Consider the following 20,757-nt stretch of genomic DNA (forward strand, 5'->3'; position numbering starts at 1 on the left):
TTTTTTTTTTTGATCTCCACTTATTTTTATCTGTGAAGGCGAACTGCGACATTCTCTAGTCTCCTCGTAGAAGCTCAGGAGAAAAAGTCATCTGTATTCATTTGTCATCGTAAGGCTCCTTGCCTGGCTGATTATAAATAGCTCGTTAAAATGCATGCATCCTTCTGTGGTTGGACTTGGTAATGCATTTACCAGGAGAGAGGACTCAGAAAATGCACCAAAAAGGGTAGATAAAGTTCCAGTTGCCCAATCCTCCTTTCCCTTTGGTCTGAGCCCATTTCTTGTGTAGCTTTCCAGAACTTTCCATGGCATATTTTATATCATATTAATATGCACTATGCATCATATAATAATTAGCATATACTGACTTGGAGTCATTGTCCTAAGTATTTTCTGTGCCTTGAGTCATATAATCTATATATAGGTATGATTTTAAGTGAGTAATGTGTTCATGTGTTTAGAATTTAAAATTCATACACACACAGGAAGAAGTTTCAGTCCCACATCTCAGTTTTCTGTTGTTGTTGGTTTGTGTTGTTTCTGCTTTGGGTTTGTTTTTTGTTTTTGTTTTGTTTTGTCTGCTACACAGCAGGAGGCATGTGGGATCTTAGTTGCCCACCCAGGGATAGAACCTGAGCCCCCTGCAGAGAAGTGTGAGGTCATAACCACTGGACCATCAGGGAAGTCCCTACTTGTTTTGTGGGGGTTTTTGCCTGCTCTTGGGGAGGTCACCACTTTCCTGAGTCTCCTGTGGACTGCTGCAGTGTTTATACAAACAAACACAATAAAATAGAAACACATCTTATTTTTATATTTTCTCACGCAGAAGGTTCAATCCTTGTAACAGGGTTCCGCATCTTGCCTTTTTCGCTCAAGACTGTTGTCCTGGGAAATCTTACATTTAGGTAACTAGAGCTTCCTAATTCTTTTTTTTTTTTTTTTAAGATATACATTTTGTCGCATTATCTGGAGGTGCCAGAGCTTATTTATCCAGGACCTTATAAACAGAGACTTGATTTATTTCCATCTGATAAGTACATTTAGCAGGGGAGTTTTACAAACCAAATAAGATTTCCTTCCTTCCTTCCCCACCCCCGGCCCCTCCATCAAAGGCAGCCTACGTCTTCCAAACAGAAGACTTCAGTCTATTTTGCTGAAGAGATTACGATGAAAATCACCATCTGTTAATCCAATCTGCATCTCGAGGAGAAAAAATCATCTCATGGGGGTGAAACCTCCTCTCAGAAAGGTGGGGGGAGGTTTCCTGGGGGTCTTCAGCAATGGTGAGAGTTGCTATCCGGGTTCTGATTTGCAAATGAAAGGCGTTGCTTCTGCAAGTGGGAAGCAAAGGAGGGGTTTAAGGGCAGGACACAGAAGGAGTAAATGGCAGAGCTCAGGGGATGGCTGGAGAATGTAAATTGGCCGAAAGCCAAGAATACACAGTGGAGGGAATGCTCTTAAGTCACATGCACCCAGCCACCCAGGCCAAGAAGCTGCCTGACCACCGGTCCCCCGGTCACTCCCTCCACTCATCACTCAGCACCTCATACCTTCGTCCTTGAAGCTGCGCTCTTAATTTCCAATGCCCTTGCTTCTTTCCTGCCCAATTCAAAGCCCCAGAAGGAAGCATTCAGCTAAGAGAGGGAGAAGAAGGCAGGTCTTGGTACCTTCAGTCTTCCTAATAAGTCGGACAATAGTGGGACTTCCTGGTGGTCCAGTGATTAAGCCTCTGCCTCCCAATGCAAGGGGCATGGGTTCAATCCCTGGTGGGGGAACTAGATCCTAACCAAAAAAAGAAAAAGTCAGACAATAGCTCCCACCTGTGTGTTTACAAGAGGTTTGAAAGTGAAAGTGAAGTTGCTCAGTCGTGTCCAACTCTTTGTGACCCCATGGACTATAGCCTACCAGGCTTCTCCGTCCATGGGATTCTCCAGGCAAGAATACTGGAGTGGGTTACCATTTCCTTCTCAAGGGATCAAACCCGGGTCTCCCACATTGGAGGCAGACGCTTTAACCTCTGAGCCACAAGAGGTTTACTGCTGCTGCTAAGTCACTTCAGTCATGTCCGACTCTGTGTGACCCCATAGACAGCAGCCTACCAGGCTCCCCCGTCCCTGGGATTCTCCAGGCAAGAACGCTGGAGTGGGGTGCCATTTCCTTCTCCAATGCATGAAAGTGAAAAGGGAAAGTGAAGTCGCTCAGTCGTGTCCGACTCTTAGCGACCCCATGGACTGCAGCCTACCAGGCTCCTCCGTCCATGGGATTTTCCAGGCAAGAGTACTGGAGTGGGTTGCCATTGCCTTCTCCGACAAGAGGTTTAACTAACCCCAGTAGAGGATCCCGTGCTGGGAAGTTCCCATGGCACCAAACCTGGTCTGTTGTATTTATACATGCTGAAGCCTGGAGAGGAAATTCTAGAAGCAGTAGCTTTCCACAGCCACCCTGACCCCAAAGACCAGAAAAATTCCTTCACAGAGCAGGAGCCCTGAAGAGCCACAGATGTCTAACAGCTTTAAGAACCCTGACTTCCTGTTTATTCAATTTTTTTTAATTGCATTTTGTCAGATATTCTTTTAGTGCATATGGGATAGTCACATGGTTTTTTTCTACTTGGCTCTGTTCATGGGATAAATCTCATTAATGGTTTCTGAATATTAGCCATACTTCCATCTCTAGAATAAACCCCACTTAGTCACAAAGTTGTTGTTGTTGTTGTTGTTGTTTTTTAATACTGCTGGGATCTGTATCTAGCACAGGCTGAAAGTGAAAGTGTGAAAGTGTTAGTGGCTCAGTTGTGTCCAGCTCTCTTGCAACCCCATGGACTATGGCCCACCAGGCTCCTCTGTCCATGGGATTCTCCAGGCAAGAATACTGGAGTGGGTTGCCATTTCCTCCTGCAGGGGATGTTCCCGACTCAGGGATCGAACCCCGGTCTCCTGCATTGCAGGCAGAGTCTCTACTGTCTGAGCCACCAGGGGAGCCCAGTACAGGCTTCCACACTCCAAAACACTGAGAGTTTCGGATTTCTGAGTTTAAGAAACAAACACACTTCAGTCCAATATGATGACCCCGCTGTGTGCTTGATATGTGGCCAGTGGAACTACAGAACTGAATTTTACATTTTATTTATGTATTTTTACATAATTTTTTTCTATTTCTTTCTTTTTTTTTTTCCTTGACTGAGCCATTAGGCATGTGAGGATCTTAGTTTCCTGACCAGGAATCTACCCTGCACCCCACCCCCCCACATTCACACCCACCGCCCTGGAGGTGCAGAGCCTAACCACTGACTGCCTGGGAAGTCCCATCTTCTTTCTTTTAACTTTTGTGGTAAAACACACACAACACAAAATTTACCTAAAATTTTCCATTTTTGAGCATCCAGTCTGGTGGCCTTCATTCAGTGTGGTACAACCATCACCACTCTACACGTTCCAGAACTTTTTTTTCCATCATCCCAAACTAAAACTTTGGGCCCCTTAAATATTAACTCCCATTCCCCCTGCCCCCAGCCTTGGGTAAATACTATTCTACTTTCTGTCTCTAAGGATTTGGCTACTTTAAGTAGTGGAATCCTATAGTATTTGTTACTTGGTGTCTGGCTTATTTTACTAAATGTAATGTCCTCAAGGTTCATCCATGCTGTAGAATTGCATTCCTTTGGGGAAATGTATTACCCAGCAACCTGTGACTAATACAGAGATGTATAGAAGTTGAAGGATTTGCAAGAGAATATAGGGGACTTTCCCGGTGGCCCAGCAGTTAAGACTGTGCTTCCACCGCAGGGGGCATGGGTGAACATGACTGAATTAAGGGGGCTGCAAAAAAAAAAAATTTTTTTTTTTTTTTCAAAGTGATAGGTTAGTTTCCATGGGGCTGCCATAACAAAGTACCACAGGCTGTATGGCTTAGACAGACATTCATATTCTCACAATTCCTGGAAGTTAGAAATCCTAGATCAAGTTGGAGGTTGGTTTCTTCTGAGTTCTCTCTCCCTGGCTTGTTGACAACCATCCTTCCTTCGTGTCTTCATGTGGTCACGGCGTGAACGTTCTTATCACCACTGAACAGTACATTTCCCCAAAAGGCAAGCTTAAAAGGTGTTTTCTGTTATGCGTATTTGACCACAATTGAAAACAACGATAATTTCTGAAAAAGCCAGTCAGTGAAAGATTCTGTGAGCAGGAGAGGCTGAGTATTAGCTGCAGAGTGTCCGTTGTTAAGAGCGATAGTAAGTTGATGGGAAGAAGAATGTATTCAAGGGTCAAAAAGACAAGTAGAAATTTTGTGAGTCAAAAAACTAAAACCAGAACTACCATATGATCCAGCAGTTCCGCTCCTGGGTCTGTATCCAGAAGCAACACAAGCATTGATCTGAAAAGAGACATGCACCCCAGTGTTCACGGTGTCCTTACTGCAACTGTCAGGGTACGGGAGCAACCTAAGTGCCCGTCCCAGATGAACGAAGACAGATCACACACACACGTCCAGTGGAGTACTAGTCAGCCATGAAAAGCAAGGAAAGGCTGCCGTTTGCAACAACATGCTAAGTGAAATAAGTCAGGCAGAGAAACACAAATACTGTATTTTATCACTTACATGTGGAATCTAAAAAAATACAAGAAAATAGTTAATATAACAACAGTGAAAAAGAAACAGAGTCGCAGATGTAGAGAACAAACCGGTGGGCAGAGGGAAGAGGGGAGGGGAGTAAGGGGTAAGGGATTAAGAGGCACAAACCATTATGTATATAATAAGCTACAAGGATATATAATACAACACAGAGAATATAGCCAGTGTTCTAGAATAACTGTAAACGGAATATAAGCTTTAAGAAGTGTGAAGCACCATATTGTACACCTGTAAACTTATATAATATTATACATCAGATCTACTACAATTTAAAAGACAAGAAATGCAAAAACAAAAGGACAAGAAGGATTAGCGTGAGATAGAAAGAACTTCACTACTGTTTAAGAACAGTTCTGGAAATAGTGTCACATTCTGGTTTCAGTTTAGGGAAGTTGAGGAACTGACAGGCCAACGACTTCTGTTCTCTCTCTAAATACAGAAGGTAGGTCACAGACTGAGAATGCAGCCTGAGGGCAGAGATCAAAGAGCTTAAAAATAGTGTGCTTGTCACCATGACAATGAGAAGGAGCCGACCAGAGGATTGCAACAGGGCTGTAGGAAACACTGTTCGAGCGCGGTACTGTTTGGTTGCCTCTTTGTGGCTTCCCTGGTGGCTCAGATGGTGAAGAATCATCTGCAGTACAGGAGACCTGGCTTCGATTCCTGGGTCGGGAAGATCCCCTGGAGAAAGGAACAGCTACCCACTCCAGTATTCTTGCCTGGAGAATTCCATGGACAGAGGAGCCTGGCAGGCTGCAGTCCATGAGGTCACAGAGTCGGACATGACTAATACTTTCACTTTTTCATTTTCACCATATCTTTTGCCTTGTAATATGACTTTCTCCAGTGATGTTCAATTGCTTAGGGATAAACACATGCGAGGGAGAAACCCTGATAGATGGGCTTTTTCTTTAAAAAAAAAAAATTTTATTTTATATTGGCTTATGCTCAGATGCTCAGTTGTGTCCAATTGTTTGCGACTCCATGGACTGCAGCCCACTAGTCTCCTCTTTCCACGGGATTTTCCAGGCAAGAATACTACAGTGCGCTGCCCTTTCCTCCTCCAGGGGAACTTCCCTACCCAGGAATCAAACCTGGGTCTCCTGCATGGCAGGCAGATTCTTTACCAACTGAGCCAGCAGGAAACCCAATTTTATACTGGAGTACAGTTGATTTACAATGTTGTGTGGGTTTCTGGAGTACAGCAGAGTGATTTAGTTACATATACATGTAGGCTGCAGTCCATGGGGTCGCTAAGAGTCGGGCACGACTGAGCGACTTCACTTTCACTTTTCACTTCCATGCATTGGAGAAGGAAATGGCACCCCACTCCAGCGTTCTTGCCTGGAGAATCCCAGGGATGGTGGAGGCTGGTGGGCTGCCGTCTATGGGGTCGCACAGAGTCGGACATGACTGAAGCGACTTAGCAGCAGCAGCAGCAGCAGCAGCATACATGTATTGGAGGAGCAAATAGCAAAGCACTCCAGTATTCTTGCCTGGGAAATCCCATGGATAGAGGAGCCTGGTGGGCTGCAGTCCACGGGGTCACAGAGAGTCAGGCATGACTGAACAACTAACACTTTCATACATTATCTTTTTTTTTTCAGATTCTCTTCCCATATAGGTTATTATAGAGGATTGAGTAGAGTTCCCTGTGCTCTATGGTAGGACCTCGTGGTTTATCTATTTTATATATAGTAGCATGTTTATGTTAATCCCAAACTCCCAATTTATCCCTCCACCTTCAACCTTTCCCCTTTGGTAGCCACAAATTCGTTTTCACAGTCTGTGAGTCTCTTTCTGTTTCATGAATAAGCTCCTTTGTGTCCTTTTTGAGATTCACACGATCGTTGTCTTTGCCCCACTTAACTTCGCTTTATATGTTCATCTCTAGGCCCATCCACGTTGCTGCCCGTGTGCACACTGAGTTGCTTCCGTCGTGTCCAACTGTTTGCGATTCCATGGACTATAGGCCACCAGGCTCCTCTGTCCAGGGATTCTCCAGGCAAGAATACTAGGGTGGGCTGCCATGCCCTCCTCCAGGGGATCTTCCCGACCCAGGGATCAAACTCACGTCTCCTGCATTGGCACATGGATTCTTTGCCACAGCATCTCCTGGGAAGCGCCGTGTCGCTTCATGCCGTCTCTCTATGGCCGAGTAACATTCCATTGTATATATGGACCACATCTGCCTCATCCATTCATCTGCCAGTTGGACATCTAGCTGGTTTCCACGTCCTGTCCTTTGTGAACGGTGCTGCTGTGAACGTAGGGGTGCACACACCTTTTCAAAGTATGGCTTTCTCTGGATGTGTGCCCAGGAGTAGGATTGCCGGATCATATGGCAGCTCTGTCTTTAGTTTTTAAGGAACTCCACGCTGTTCTCCATACTGGCTGCACCAATTTACATTCCCACCTACAGGGTAGGAGGGCTCTCGTTTCTCCTTATGCTTTCCAGCATTTGTTATTTGTAGACTTTTTTGACCATGGCCATTCTGACCAGTGTGAGGGATTCCTCACTGTAGTTTTTTTCCCCAAGTGTAGGCATTTTTTTTTTTAAATAATCACATTCGGTGTCTAACACTCTCCCCTTTAAGAAGCTATCTGAGCCTAAACTCTATTTGTTCATGTATTTTATTTTAACATTTTGGCTGCACTGGGTCTTCATCTTGACATGTGGGTTTTCACTCGTTGTGGTGCCTGGGCGGGGTGGGGAGGGGATTTCTCTTATCGAACCCATGTCCCCTGCGTTGGATGGGAGATTCTTAACCACTGGACCACCAGGAAGGTCCCCTCATTGCAGTTTTGATTTGCACTTCTCTAACAATTAGCAATGTTTAACATCTTTTCCTGTATTTTTTGGCCATCTGTATGTCTTCTTTGGAGAAATGTCTTTAGATATTCTGTAGGTAGGCTTTTCTTTTTCAAGACTGGGGTAATAAAAAGACAGAATGGCAAAGGAGTGTTAAATATCCTAGTGTGAAAAGAGGGTCATTGAAATGATAGACTGTGGAAGCATATCTGAAGAGGAAAGCAAGGAACGAGCATGCCGATGGACTGGGGGCTCCTATCAAGTTAAGGCAAGATCACAAAGTGGCTATTACTAAGGAAGCAGGATGGAAGAAGAAATCGTTGATGTTTGAGAGGCATGGAGAACCCAGTGGAGAGGTGGATGCTATGGTATGGAGGGTAATGTTCGCATAGGTCTTCTAAGTCAGTGCCTCCCAAACATTGTCACATTGTGGGGCAAATAGAAACATGACAAGATTCTCTGCAGCTCATGGAGATGAACAAGAGGAGCCTGGCAAGAGCCAGGGCCAACCAGACCACTCTGAGGGTGGGGGGATCCATGCAACCTGTTCATGGTGTATCTATCTAGAAGGATGCTCTTTAGAGAATTTCAGGACACTATGTGGGAAATGAGTACAAGGACCGGGAAGTCCATAGACACCAAAAAGGGGATAGTTACGGCCAGAGAACGGACTAGGGGAGATATCCATCTCAGTAAAGGGAAGAAAGAATACAGACGCTCCCGCACTTATGATGGCTTGACTAACTTGTTCAGTTTTATGATGGTGCAAAAGCGATTTGCACGCAGTAGACACTGTACTTCAAATTTCGATCTTTTCCCAAGCTAGAGATATGCTGTATCTCTAGATACTATCTCTAGATACTGCTCCAGAATCACCAAATTTTCCACCAACTTCTGCTTTCAGTACTCTATAGACTCTGTCCTGGCCAATCGCAATGCTGATAAGACCTCAAAAGCAGGAGAGAGCAGATAACGTACTACATATGTCTTTCTAAAATACACATGCCAGAGCATGGGAGATAAAACCCCATAAAAACTGGTAAGTTTGTTACTCAGGAACTTTCCTGAGAATCCAATAGTCTGAGAACAGTAGGAATATCCCTTCCAAGTAAAGGAGTTATTACTCCTTGAACCCTTTCTGATGGTTTAGTTGCTCAGTCATGTCCAACCAACTCTTTGCAATCCCATGGACTGCAGCCCACCAAGTTCCTCTGTCCCTGGGATTGTCCCGGCAAGAATACTGGAGTGGGTTGCCATTTCCTTCTTCAGGGGATCTTCCCAACCCTGGGATCGAACTGGCATCTCTTACATCTCCTACATTGACAGGCGGGTTCTTTACCACTCGCACCATCTGGGAAGCCCTGGTTAGCTCTGAATGGGGGCTGGTTGCCCAAGGAACCAATTGTGTGATTGGCGGTTGAAACTCTCCGCCTCACTCCCTGACCTCCAGACAGGCTTAGGAGATGGAGCTTGTGCACTGATGGCCAGTGATTTCACCAACCATGCTTCCATAATGGAGCTTCCATAAATACCCTGAAGAGCGGGATTCAGAGGGCTTCCAGGCGGGTAAATGCATCACAGTGCTGGGCAATGACATGCCCAGAGAGGGCCTGGGAGCCCTGCATCCCTTCCCCATATCCTCCCCTGCGTATCTCTCCTGTTTGGCTGTTCCCAAGTTGCATCCTTTACAATAAATCAGTAATACCCTGGTGGCTCAGATGGTAAAGAATCTGCCTGCAATGCAGGAGACCCAGGTTCAAAAGATCTCGGGGTCGGGAAGATCCCCTGGAGAACGGCATGGCAACCCACTCCAATATTCTTGCCTGGAGAATTCCAAGGACAGAAGAGCCTGGTGGCTACAGTTCATGGGGTCACAAAGAGTCAGACATGACTGAGTCTGACTTACACTTTCAATACTAAGTGCCTCCTTGAGTTCTGCAAGCCATTCTAGCAAATGATGGAAGCCAAGTCCTGGGAACACCCCAATTTCTAGCCAGTCGGTCAGAAGCAGGGGAGGCCTGGGACTTGTGGCTGGAGTTTGAAATGGGGGGCGGTCTTGTAGGACTGAGTCTATTACTTGTGGGGTCTGACGATAGTTGCAAGAGGTTAGTGTGCCCAGATTCAGAGAAGGCAATGGCAACCCACTCCAGTACTCTTGCCTGGAAAATCCCATGGACAGAGGAGCCTGGAAGGCTGCAGTCCATTGGGTCGCTAAGAATCGGACATGACTGAGCCACTTCACTTTCACTTTTCACTTTCATGCATTGGAGAAGGAAATGGCAACTCACTCCAGTGTTCTTGCCTGGAGACTCCCAGGGATGGGGGAGCCTGGTGGGCTGCCGTCTATGGGGTCGCACAAAGTCAGACACGACTGAAGCAACTTAGCAGCAGCAGCAGTGTGTCCAGATTCAGACACTCATCAGACACTCAGTTGCTGTCTGAAATTAGAGATTTAGTGTCTGATGTGGAAAACAAACACACAGGCACTTGTCAGAGGGGTCAGGAGCAAAAACCAGCTCATAATCTGTCCCCAAGGGTTTCCCTGGTGGCTCAGTGGTAAAGAATCTGTGTGCCAATGCAGGAGACACGGGTTCCATCCCTGATCCGGGAAGATGCCACATGCTGCAGAGCAAGTAGGCCCGTGTGCCACAACTATTGAGCTGGTGCTCTAAAGCCCAGGAGCCTCCCTACAACCAGAGAAAAGCCTGAGCAGCAACGAAGACCCAACACAGCCTAAATAAAGTTTGTTTGTTTTTTAAACCTGTACTCAGGTCTACTCTCCCCCAAAACCCTCCATTACAGACAGTGCTAGTAAGACTTAAGTAGACCAGATGACCACCCTGTGGCTCTCGGTTAGTTTCTTCCCCTGCTAGTCTCTCCAGTGCCTGCTTAATGTTCACCAGTACCTGCTGATGAACAAAGCAGCCATGGTGGGCTACGCATGGATCTGCCTCGTCACAGCTACGGAGCTTTGTCACCGATGGAGGCCCACCTTGCTGTCGTCAGCAAGCAGTGCTATGGTTCTCTAGGGAGATCAGCCAAACACCTGGTCACCCGAGGAGCACCTTGGACCTCTTCCATCGTGGACTGGGTGCTGACCTTTTCCTGCCTGGAATAATGAACTCTGGGTTCTGTTTGCTTTCCCAGCCAACAGCAGCATCTGTGTACAAACTGAATGGCCCCATTCACCGTCAGGTTAACCCACACAAGACTGCTTCTGATCAAAGGGCCAGGTTTGTTAGGAAGTTAGGGGGCGGGTCCACATACCCCAGCAGCAGAAAGCAGCTGCTCTCACTAACAGAGGAACGGTCTGCTGGAGGCTGGGTTTCAGTGCCCGGTGGCAGACGGCATCTCTGGGCTGTGGGTGCTGTCCTGGCAGGATGTGGGTAAACACTCTGAACCAGTGGCACATTCCTTTTACCAGCTTACACAAGACCCAGGAGCCCTCCGAGGTCACGTCTCAGGATCACACCTGATGACTCACTCTTTAAATGTTTGCTTCCTGTTCGTGCTACCCTGCACTCTGCTGTTTTGAGGTTTCAGTGCCTTAAAGGGGGGTACAGTGCTGCCGGAGAGCACACCTGCAGTAAACTGTGAGCGGTGACGGCCTCTTTACTACTCGGCGGCGCATCTCAGGAGTTCCCTCGTGGCTCAGACGGTAAAAGAATCCGCCTGCAATACAAGAGACCCGGGTTCGATCCCTGGGTGGGGAAGATCCCCTGGAGTAGGAAATGGCAACCCACTCCAGTATTCTTGCCGGGAGAATCCCCACGGACAGAGGAGCAGAGTTGGACACGACTGAGCGACTGACTTCATGGCTTCAGGAGTGCCACTTTGGGGTCAGGCAAAGATCTGGGCAAGAAGGGAGTAAGAGATGCTTCTTTACCGGGGGTCAAGGAGGTGCGTCCCTGGAGATCCTCCAACGAATACCTTGTCCTGGCTTCCTAGACATCCCCACGCGGGTCTCCTAGAGACCGTTCCCCTATGCAGGGCACATAAAGACAGACAAGGTCTTCCGCCTTTGCAGGACACAAAAGGGGGCGTACAGGCTCCACAGCCCTTCAGCCCCCACCTCTACCCTCCCCAACTGCAGAGTGCACAGCGTTCAGGTGTCCCCCAACCCCTCCCACCTCCGTAGAGCACGCAGCCCCGGGCTCCGAGCTCCAGCATCCTCTCGGACCCCTCCCTTCGCGACGCGCTCGGCTCCCACCCTGGGGCTCGGCCTCAAAGCCTCCTTCCTCAGTCGTCGGCCTGGAAGACACCCGGCGGCGGCGGCGCGGGCAGCGCCCGGGGTAGCGCGGCGTCGCGGAGCAGCCGCATTCCCGCCGGGCCCCGCCCAGCGGCAGCCGCGAGCCAGGCCGCGCCCGGGACCAGTGCAGAGCGCGGTGAGTGAGCCGGGCCAGCAGGGAGGGACCCGGGCGTCCCGGTTTCCGTTCCGCCTCAGCCGCCCCAGGCCGAGCATCCCGACCTTCAGCTCCTGCTTGCTTCTGGGCTCTGTCCATTCGTTTCAGGGCCCCGGAGCGGACCCTAAAAAAAGACCCCGCGGCCCCTCCCTACTCTGGGCCCCGGGCTGAGCAGTCCCTTGGCCCCCTCCCTCCCTGCAGCAATCAGGAATCTGGCACCCCCAGCCCCTAGCCTCGCCCTCGTTAAGCTTCTGAGCCCCTCCCTTTTTCCAGGAGCCAGGAATGCAGGCCAAAAATATCTCTCGCTTCCAGACCCAAGAGGCCCGGCTTGCAACCCCATCTGCTCCGAAAACCCGGGAGTCTGAGCCGTAATTGCTCCTAGGAGCCAAGAATCTGGGCCCACAGCCTGGGACTCCATGTCCCCGTCTCCCACCACCCTGATCCCAGAAATCTTGCTACCAACAACCCCCACCGACACATGGGACTTTGGGGTCCGGCCCATCCGTCCCTTACACCGCGAACCGCATTATAGATAGAGGATTAGGAGGGCCCACTTTACTCCTCCCCAAAATTCCTTAAACACTGCAATCCAACCACTGTTCTTTTGGGGACCCAGGAACCCCCTAAAGTCTAGAGATTGGCACATTTCCCATTTCAGGGACTCTGGAGACAGAGACCCTAGCAAACAGACCCCGGTAAAGAGAGGCCCGCTCTTCCCAGCCGCTTTGCGACCCAGATATCCAAGATTTCATCCATCCTGGCAGAGGAGGGAGACGAGGAGGGAGGGGGCTGGAAGGGGAGAGGGAGAACAGACCGAGGTGAGACTGGGGTGAGGACCCGAGCTGGGCGGTGGGGGGGCAGCTTCGTCCTAAACAAAGGCCAAACAGACGGGTTGCCATGGCAACGGCCTTCCCGGGCCGGCCCTGGAGAGTTCTCCATCCAGCGCTGGGGCGAGGAGGGCAGCCCTCCTGAGCCCAGACCCCGCCAGCTGTTGTGTCTTCCTGTTTTGTCACCACGGAAACAGTGACCTCAGCCCTCCACCCCACCGCTGGTGGGGCGGGACCACTGCGGCGTTATTCGCCGGAGGGGGTGCGGCCTTGCCTCTGGCCCCGCCCTCGGGGCGGGACTGGGATAGCCCTGGCCAGGGAGTCCCTTATCCGGCTCGAGCCCGGAGTTCCGGCCCCGCCCACCCTCACTCCCGGGCCGGCTAACCCCACCCAGACCGCAGACCCTTCTAATCTGCAGCTGTCGCCTCTGCTTCAGCCGCAGCGGTTGCTGACCTGTAAGGTGAGGCTGCGGGAATCCCCAAGGGTGGGCGCAGCGTCCAGGATTCTGGGTGCGGAGGGATTCCAATTGTCTCAGTCCCGAGAAAGGTGGTCTGGCTCAGGACTCGGGTCCTGGAGAGGAGACGGCTGGGGGACTGAACTCACACAGGTCGTACATCTGAAAAAGGAGGTGGGGTGGGGCCTGGACTCCTGGATCTGATGGAGGAAGGGCTGGGGGCCTGGACCTCTGGGTCTGGGGGAGAAGGGACTGGGGGCCTGGACCCCTAGGTCTGAGGGAGGAGGGGCTGCGGGTCTGGACCCCTGGATCTGAGGCAGGAGGGGCTGGAGTCCTGAACTCATACAGGTCTTACATCTTTAAAAGGAGGTGGAGTGGGGCCTGGACTCCTGGATCTGATAGGGCAGGGGGCTGGGGAGCTGGGAGGCTGGACTCCTGGGTTTGATGGGAGGGGGACCTGGATTCCTGAGTTTGAAGGAAGAAGGGCTGAGGACCTGGACCCCCGGGTCTGAGGAGGAGGGGCTGGGGACCTGGACCCCCGGATCTGAGGAGGAGGGGCTGGGGACCTGGAACCCTGGGTCTGAGGGAGGAGGGGCTGGGGGCCTGGAACCCTGGGTCTGAGGGAGGAGGGGCTGGGGGCCTGGAACCCTGGGTCTGAGGGAGGAGGGGCTGTGCTCCTGGAGGAGCTCGGAGTTGGGAGTCCTGGGTTTGACAAGGAGAGTGGCCGGGGTCCAGAATTACGGACCTCCTCTCCAGCCAGGGTGCAGAATCCGAACTTTGGACGCAAAAGGCCAGAGAGTGCGCTTCAGTACCCATGCTGCCAAAGTGAAGATGGAGCTGGGTCCCAGGGCGTTGAGAGGCCAGGCTGGGGTTTCAGGGCGCGATTCTGAGTTTTGGAGTGATGTGGTGTGGTGTTCGGCGCGGAGGTGGGGACAGGACTGGGGCGTGGCCGGGGACGTCCTGAGCTGTGTTCGGAAGCCAACTGGGTGTTTCCTCTCCCTGCTTGGGTCTCCGGCGGCTCATTCCTGAGCTCTGACCTCAGGTTACGGCTGGGGGCTCGGAGAGTGGGGACGGACCCCACCCCTCCAGGTGGTCCGCGCGCTAACTCACCTTCCCGGGGAGCCTCACCGAGGCCCCGCCCTCTGCCTCCTGGGCGCGCCCCACTTCCTCCTAACGGGTCAGGGGGACGGGAGGTGGCAGACTCCTGCGGGGCACCTCCCTGGTGGCCCAGGAGGCCCAGCTCCGGCCGGGGAAGACCAGCTCTCCGGGAGGTGGCAGGAGGTGTGGCCACTGTCTCCGAATTGGATTCCAGTACTGTGCAGTTTCCCGCCCCCATCCATACCCCGAGATGCGAGGCGTGCACAAGACGAACCCAGGGGTTCAGATACCCAGCCCCTCCTCCTGGGGCTCCGGGCTCCCGGCCCTCCTTTTAGGGACCCAGAACTCACATTTAGAAGGACCCAGGCATTCGACCTAGCAGCTTCTCCTCCCGGGACCTGGAGTCCGGGCTCCACACTCCCCCCCGCCCCCAGCATCCCTCCTTCCCTTCACCCTTCCCCTCCCCCGCCAGAATCCCAGGAGCTGGGCGCGGGTCGCGGCGCCGCCTCCCGGTCCTCGCCACATTCCAAATGGCTGGGCCGACTTGCAGCCCTTATAAGGACGGAGACGCGGCGCTGCCCGGGCGGCCCGCCCCGGCAGCCGCCGCCCAGGGCCCCCCCTCCGCCGGCGGCCTCCCCTAGCCCTCCCCTCCCCCGGCTCTCGGGCCGGGGCAGGGTTAAGATCACAGCCCGCCCTCGCCGCCCTGCGGGGCGTGCACTTTTCCCCACTTCCCTCCATTCCCGCCCGCGCAGATTTTTTTTGGGGGGGGTGGGGTGGGAGGAAGGAACGGGCGGGGCTTCCCTCGAGGTCACCGTCCGGGGTTCCCGGGCCAAGTCCCTGCCCTGGCTGGGAGGCGCGCCCGGGGTCCACCACACCGCCTCGTCGCGTGCTCTGGGCCAGCCCGGGCGGCGGGCGGCGGGGGCAGGGTCTGAGCTGGACGCTGACGTCTTCTCACTCCTCTCCGCGATCAGCCCTTTTCCAGGTGTCTGACCCAGTCCGCCTCCAGGGCCGGATCTCTTTCTGGTGGGGGTTTTCCGCCAAGACCTCTGGTGAGTGGGGCTGGGGGGCACAGACTTTTGGATCCGAGCCGGGGAGGGGTTCTGGGGTCTGGACTCCTGGATCTGAAGGAGGAGGGGCTGGGAATTTGGCCGCCTAGATCCTGAGACCTGAGGAAGAAGTATGTTCAGGAACTGGTCTCCTGTGTCCCCAGGAAGCTATTGTGAGGGACAGCTGGGGTGTGACCCTGTCCTCCTACAATGGAAAGAGGAAGTTTTATTGCCCGGGAGTTAAGAGAGGCCTTTTGAGCTTTCAGGGGGTGCTTCCCTGGAGGCTCAGTGGCAAAGAATCCACCTGCAATGCAGGAGACATAAGAGACTGAGGTTCTATCCCTTAATCACGAAGATCCCTTGGAGGAGGGCACGGCAACCCACTCCAGTATTCTTGCCTGGAGAATCCCATGGACAGAGGAGCCTGGCGGGCTACAGTCCATGGGGTCGCAAAGAGTCAGACATGACTGAAGTGGCTGAGCAGAAGTAGCCGAGAGATTAACTATTTTAGGGCTTGAGTGAGGATCTGGACACCTGGTCAGGAGATTGAGGCCGGGCCTTCATTCCTGAATCTTTGGGACAAGGACGCTGTCTTTCTGAACGAGAGAGACCCAGAACTTTCAGTGGCCTGGGACAGGGGAGGGAGCTTAGGTTCCCCGAAGTTGGGGACTAGCTGGCTTGGTTCCTGAAGGGGCCTGGACCTCATGATGGGGAAAGGGGAGAGGCAGGAGGAAACTTGACTTCCTTTGGGTTGAACTTCCCCAGGCTTCACAGGTGGGTGCAAGTTCCCCAGGCTTCTCAGGTGTCGCTAGTGGTTAAGAACACACCTGCCAGCGGAGGAGACTCCAGTTGGATCCCTGGGTTGGAAAGATCCCCTGGAGAAGGGCATGGCAACCCACTCCAGTGTTCTTGCCTGGAGAGTCCCGTGGACAGAGGAGCCTGGCGGGCTACAGTCCATAGGGTCACAAAGAGTTGGACACCACCGAAACGACTTAGCACACAGGCACCCCAGACCTAAATTCCTGTGGCCACAGGAGGGGTGCTGCTGAAGCTGGTAATACCCAGTTCCAACTGGGGACAGACTACCCTTCAGTAAGAGGCGACAGGCTGGAAGATTGGGAGCTCTGATCAGATGTGGGTCCCTGAGAGGGTTCCCGAATGATGGCTAGACTCTTAAATGTGTCTGGAGGCTGGAAATGTTTGTTAGATCAAAGAAAGTCCTGGCTGCAGATCCCTGGGTACCCAAAGGGAGGAAGTTGCAGCGGTGGGGTTTTTAAGAGATCACAGGAGACAGGGTCTCTTCTTCTGATGGGGGGTGGTGGGAAGGGCACAAGACCAGGACACTTTAGAGCAAAATCTTTTTATTTTTGGCTGTAACCCAAGGCATGTAGGATCTTAGTTCCCCAACCAGGGATTGCCCCCTGCATTGAAAGTGCGGAAAGTCTTAACCACGGATCCACCAGGGAGGTCCCTAGAGTAGAATCTTGAGTGGGTGGGTTGCTGAGTCCCAGGGGGAAGGAGAGTAGCTTTGTGTGTCTGGAATGGAGGGGGAAAAAAGAGACATGATTTTATAAGAGTTGGCTTTCGGGGCAAAGAAAGAATGGTCCTGGGGAAAAGAGAGACAGGGTACCTACCCTCCTGAGCTCTGACATGAGGCTGGAGGTGGGGAGGGGCTAACACCTGGACCACTGGCATCCCGGTAGGCCTGGGACTGGCCCGGTTTGAAAACTCAAAGGCCCAAATCCTGGGTACCCCTCCAGCTAGAGTCCAGATTACACCGTCCACAACAGCCCCTCCAGGGAGGCAAGTGCCCCAGGGTAGGGGGGACCCTGGATCCTCCAGTTTGGAATGTTCTTAGGATCTTCTCTCCCCTCCCCCCAGCCATGCCAGTGACGGTAACCCGCACCACCGTGACAACCACAATGTCGTCATCCTCCGGCCTGGGCTCCCCGACCATAGTGGGGTCCCCTCGGCTGCTGACCCAGCCGCTGGGCCTCCTCCGCCTGCTGCAGCTGGTCTCCACCTGCGTGGCCTTCTCGCTGGTGGCCAGCGTGGGCGCTTGGACGGGGCCCATGGGCAACTGGTCCATGTTCACCTGGTGCTTCTGCTTCTCCGTGACGCTCATCATCCTCATCGTGGAGCTGTGCGGGCTCCAGGTGCGCTTCCCGCTGTCCTGGCGCAACTTCCCCATCACATACGCCTGCTACGCCGCCCTTTTCTGCCTCTCCTCCTCCATCATCTACCCCACCACCTACGTGCAGTTCTTGTCTCACGGGCGCTCCCGGGACCACGCCATCGCCGCCACTGCTTTCTCCTGCATCGCCTGCGTCGCCTACGCCACCGAGGTGGCCTGGACCCGGGCTCGGCCCGGCGAGATCACCGGCTACATGGCCACCGTGCCCGGACTGCTCAAGGTGCTGGAGACCTTCGTGGCCTGCATCATCTTCGCCTTCATTAGCGACCCGGGGCTGTACCAGCACCAGTCGGCCCTGGAGTGGTGCGTGGCCGTGTATTCCATCTGCTTCATCCTGGCGGCCGTGGCCATCCTGCTGAACCTCGGCGACTGCACCAACGTCCTGCCCATCGCCTTCCCCACTTTCCTGTCGGGCCTGGCCCTGATCTCCGTCCTCTTATACGCCACGGCCCTGGTCCTCTGGCCACTCTACCAGTTCGACCAGAAGCATGGCGGTGAGCCGCGGCGGCAGATGGATCCTGGTTGCAGCAGAAGGCACGTGCACTACGTGTGTTCCTGGGACCGCCGGCTGGCCGTGGCCATCCTGACAGGCATCAACCTGCTGGCTTACCTGGCCGACCTGGTATACTCAGCCCGCCTGGTTTTTGTCAGGGTCTGAGCCTCGTCCCCGGGGTGGGGCTCTCCCTAATCCCCGCTTCTCCCCAGAGGCCCTTCGCAGAGCTCTGGGCCCCTCTGGTGTGCTCTTCCCAGCCTGCTCCCACCTACTTTTCTCACGTCCTTCCCAACCTTTCCTCCCTTGTCTGTGTCCCTCACGCCACCTCCTGCATTGCCTCCCTTCCTGTTCTGTTTGGTTGCACATCCTGTTTTACTTCTGCCTGCTCTCTTCTCCGACCTTCTCTGCTTTGAGGCTCTTTTCTCTTTTTATCCTGTGTGTTTCCGCCTCTGCCTCCTTTCCTGACCCCTTGGGAGCTCTGAGCCTTCTTCCTTCTCAGCCCCACCAACCCCCCATCCCACCTCCAAAGGTGCTGAGCTCCACATCACACACCCCCTTTTGCAGCTGTTCATACCCTGGGCCTCTGGAGGGGCCTCCTTGCCAAAGCATGCCTGCCCGCCCTGGCTGTGCCTTAGTTGATGTATGTGTGTTATGTGTATGTGTGTGTTTGGGGGGGTTGGGGGTGGGTAGTTAGGAATCGAGCCCCCTTTCTCCCAGTGGGGTTGGGGGTGTGTGTACAGTGTTCCTCCCCTTTAAGTTAAAAAAAAAAAAACTCTGGTGGTCAATAATTTCCAGTGGGCTGGAGGTTTAAAGCATAGACCCTGGGTCCCTAGGCCCCGCCTGGTGCTCAGCCTCACCTGAGATTGGCTCCAGAATTTTTGCCAGGCTTATTAAAAACCCACTGCCTAAAGGCCATCTTAAAGGAAACAAGGGATGGAATACGTCCATCCCAAAGACTCTTTGCAGAGTCTTTGTGGCAAAGAACCACAGGGTCTTGAAGACAACTGTCTCAAGTATTTGTGAGGGACAAGGATATGGCCCTCCAGCTTCAATGTTAAAAAATAGTATCTCCTGCCTTTGCTGGGAAGAAAAGAAAATGGCCACTGCCAGCCTTCAAGGTGATGTTAGCCTGGGTTCGTTGTTTTTTTCCTGGTCACTAGGGCAACAATCATTGGCTGGCCCTGTTCTTAAAAGGGAAGTTTCTTTAAAATTTTTTTTCCTGGAGTGTGGGGTCGGGGGATGGAAATAGCTACTATGCCATAGTCAAAGGAATCGCCTTGCATTGCTTCAGTGTGTGTGGTGCACACACAGGTGTGTTTCTGTGTGCTTGTTGCTTCCTGCTGCAGTTTCCTGCTTCTCTGGGACTCACATGTATAACATGATCTATATAAATGTACAAATATATTTTTTATTTTTTTTTTTAATTCCCTGGAGCTTCTGATTCGATCGGCCTCTGCTGTCAGTCAGTCACAGGAGAGAAGCCTTGTCCCTTCTCCCACATCCATAATGTTCATTCTTTTTTTTTTAAACCTCAATATAAAGATAAAAGAAAGACTTGTGCCTGCTTTATTCATGGGGAGGGCTCCAGGAGAGAGGGCAAGGCCCAGATTTCTGGGTCTGGTAAGAGAAAGAGGCTGGGATCAAAACAGCCTTGGCCTCATCAGAAAAGAAGTGAGTCCGGATCTTCCAAATTTCTCCCTCAAATGAAGGGAGCTAACTAGGATAGACATGAACAAGATTTCTCCCTCTTTAGGACTTAGCTGATGGTTCAGTGGTTGGGAATCCACCTGCCAATGCAGGGGAAACAGGTTCTATCCCTGGTCCGGGAAGATTCCACATGCCACGGAGCAACTAAGTCCCTCTGCCATGACTACTGAGCCCGTGCTCTGCAGGGAGAGCAGCCCCTGCAATGAGAAGCCCACGCACTGCAGCAAAGGGTAGCCCCTGCTCCCCACAAATAGAGAAACTGAGTGCAGCAACAAAGACCCAGCACAGCCAAAAGTAATTTGTAAAAAAGAATAAAGATCCCTCTTCGGAGTCCCACAAGCATCTGAGAAATACCATGTCTCATTCTGAGAGCGGCAGAACCCAGGCACCACTTCTTACCATCTCCCCTTTCAGTCATCAAACACTGTATTCTTCCTAAATCCGACAGAGGATGAGATGGTTGGATGGCATCACTGACTCAAAGAACAGAGTTTGAGCCAACTCCTGGAAATGGTGAAGGACAGAAGCCTGGCATGCTGCAGTTCATGGGATCGCAAAGAGTCGGGCATGACTAAGCAACTGAACAACAACAAAATCCTGTTTATATCTGTCTCATTCTCCAAGGTCCTTTAGTTTTGCTTCACCCAAGCTGTTGTTCCAGCCTCCTCCTTGGACTACCTTACCTGCAGCCCACCTTGCCCCAGGAGGGTGCCTTGCTTACAACATCCGGATCTGGTCCTGTTCTCTTCTGCTCAAATCCTTCCATATCACGCTCCACATTGCCCAAAGGTAACACCAAACCCCCTCCGTCAAGGCCTTCAGGATCTGACCCTGCCTGAATTCCCACTCTCAGCTCCATTTTACCCTCAGTGCTAAGCTCCCTGACACACATGGTCAACAGAACACTTCCAAGAAGATGAAATGAATTACTCCTGCCACGAATCTCTGTCCCACAGAAGGTCATCCTGTCAGGTTTCTCCAGGACGATCACAAATACATAAGTAGCATGATTTGGGGGCAAATTCAAGGATCGTGCAACCCATTTTCTCCACCTACAGCCGCAAAAGCAATTGGGAAGAGATACTGCAAAA

The 20,757-nt window shown here is 52.2% G+C and overlaps 1 protein-coding gene, 1 long non-coding RNA gene and 1 other non-coding gene across 6 annotated transcripts; 1 reads left to right on the top strand and 2 right to left on the bottom strand.

Annotated features, from left to right (window-relative positions):
• Window positions 1-288: 288 nt before the first annotated feature.
• LOC138991723 (uncharacterized) lies at window positions 289-11,782 on the bottom strand. Of its 2 annotated transcripts, none has more exons than XR_011467588.1 (5): window positions 11,655-11,782; window positions 11,331-11,426; window positions 11,026-11,116; window positions 1,551-1,634; window positions 289-1,331 (listed from the first exon to the last, which is right to left on the bottom strand). It is a non-coding gene; the product is annotated as an uncharacterized lncRNA (long non-coding RNA). The 2 variants fall into 2 exon arrangements; XR_011467587.1 differs by having other exon boundaries at window positions 290-1,331; window positions 11,575-11,712.
• Window positions 5,706-5,777, bottom strand: TRNAG-GCC (transfer RNA glycine (anticodon GCC)). The gene has a single exon. It is a non-coding gene; the product is annotated as a tRNA-Gly (tRNA).
• MYADM (myeloid associated differentiation marker) lies at window positions 11,056-19,513 on the top strand. 3 transcript variants are annotated; one of them, XM_070387105.1, is made up of 3 exons: window positions 11,056-11,102; window positions 15,198-15,275; window positions 17,154-19,513. In XM_070387105.1, the coding sequence occupies exon 3, from the start codon at window positions 17,156-17,158 to the stop codon at window positions 18,122-18,124; it is 969 nt and encodes a 322-aa protein (XP_070243206.1). In that variant the 5' UTR covers window positions 11,056-11,102; window positions 15,198-15,275; window positions 17,154-17,155; the 3' UTR covers window positions 18,125-19,513. The 3 variants fall into 3 exon arrangements, with proteins under 3 accessions (XP_070243206.1, XP_014331819.2, XP_005886976.2); XM_014476333.2 differs by lacking the exon at window positions 11,056-11,102 and adding an exon at window positions 11,689-11,829; XM_005886914.3 differs by lacking the exon at window positions 11,056-11,102 and adding an exon at window positions 13,005-13,134.
• The last annotated feature ends 1,244 nt before the right edge of the window (window positions 19,514-20,757 follow it).

This window comes from Bos mutus, chromosome 18 (assembly GCF_027580195.1).
Source record: "Bos mutus isolate GX-2022 chromosome 18, NWIPB_WYAK_1.1, whole genome shotgun sequence".
In the NCBI taxonomy this organism is placed as follows: Eukaryota; Metazoa; Chordata; class Mammalia; order Artiodactyla; family Bovidae; genus Bos; species Bos mutus.

What these genes read in the sequence shown, in the direction of transcription:
- MYADM (XM_070387105.1), top strand. Translation starts at nt 17,156, where the DNA reads ATGCCAGTGACGGTAACCCGCACCACCGTGACAACCACAATGTCGTCA.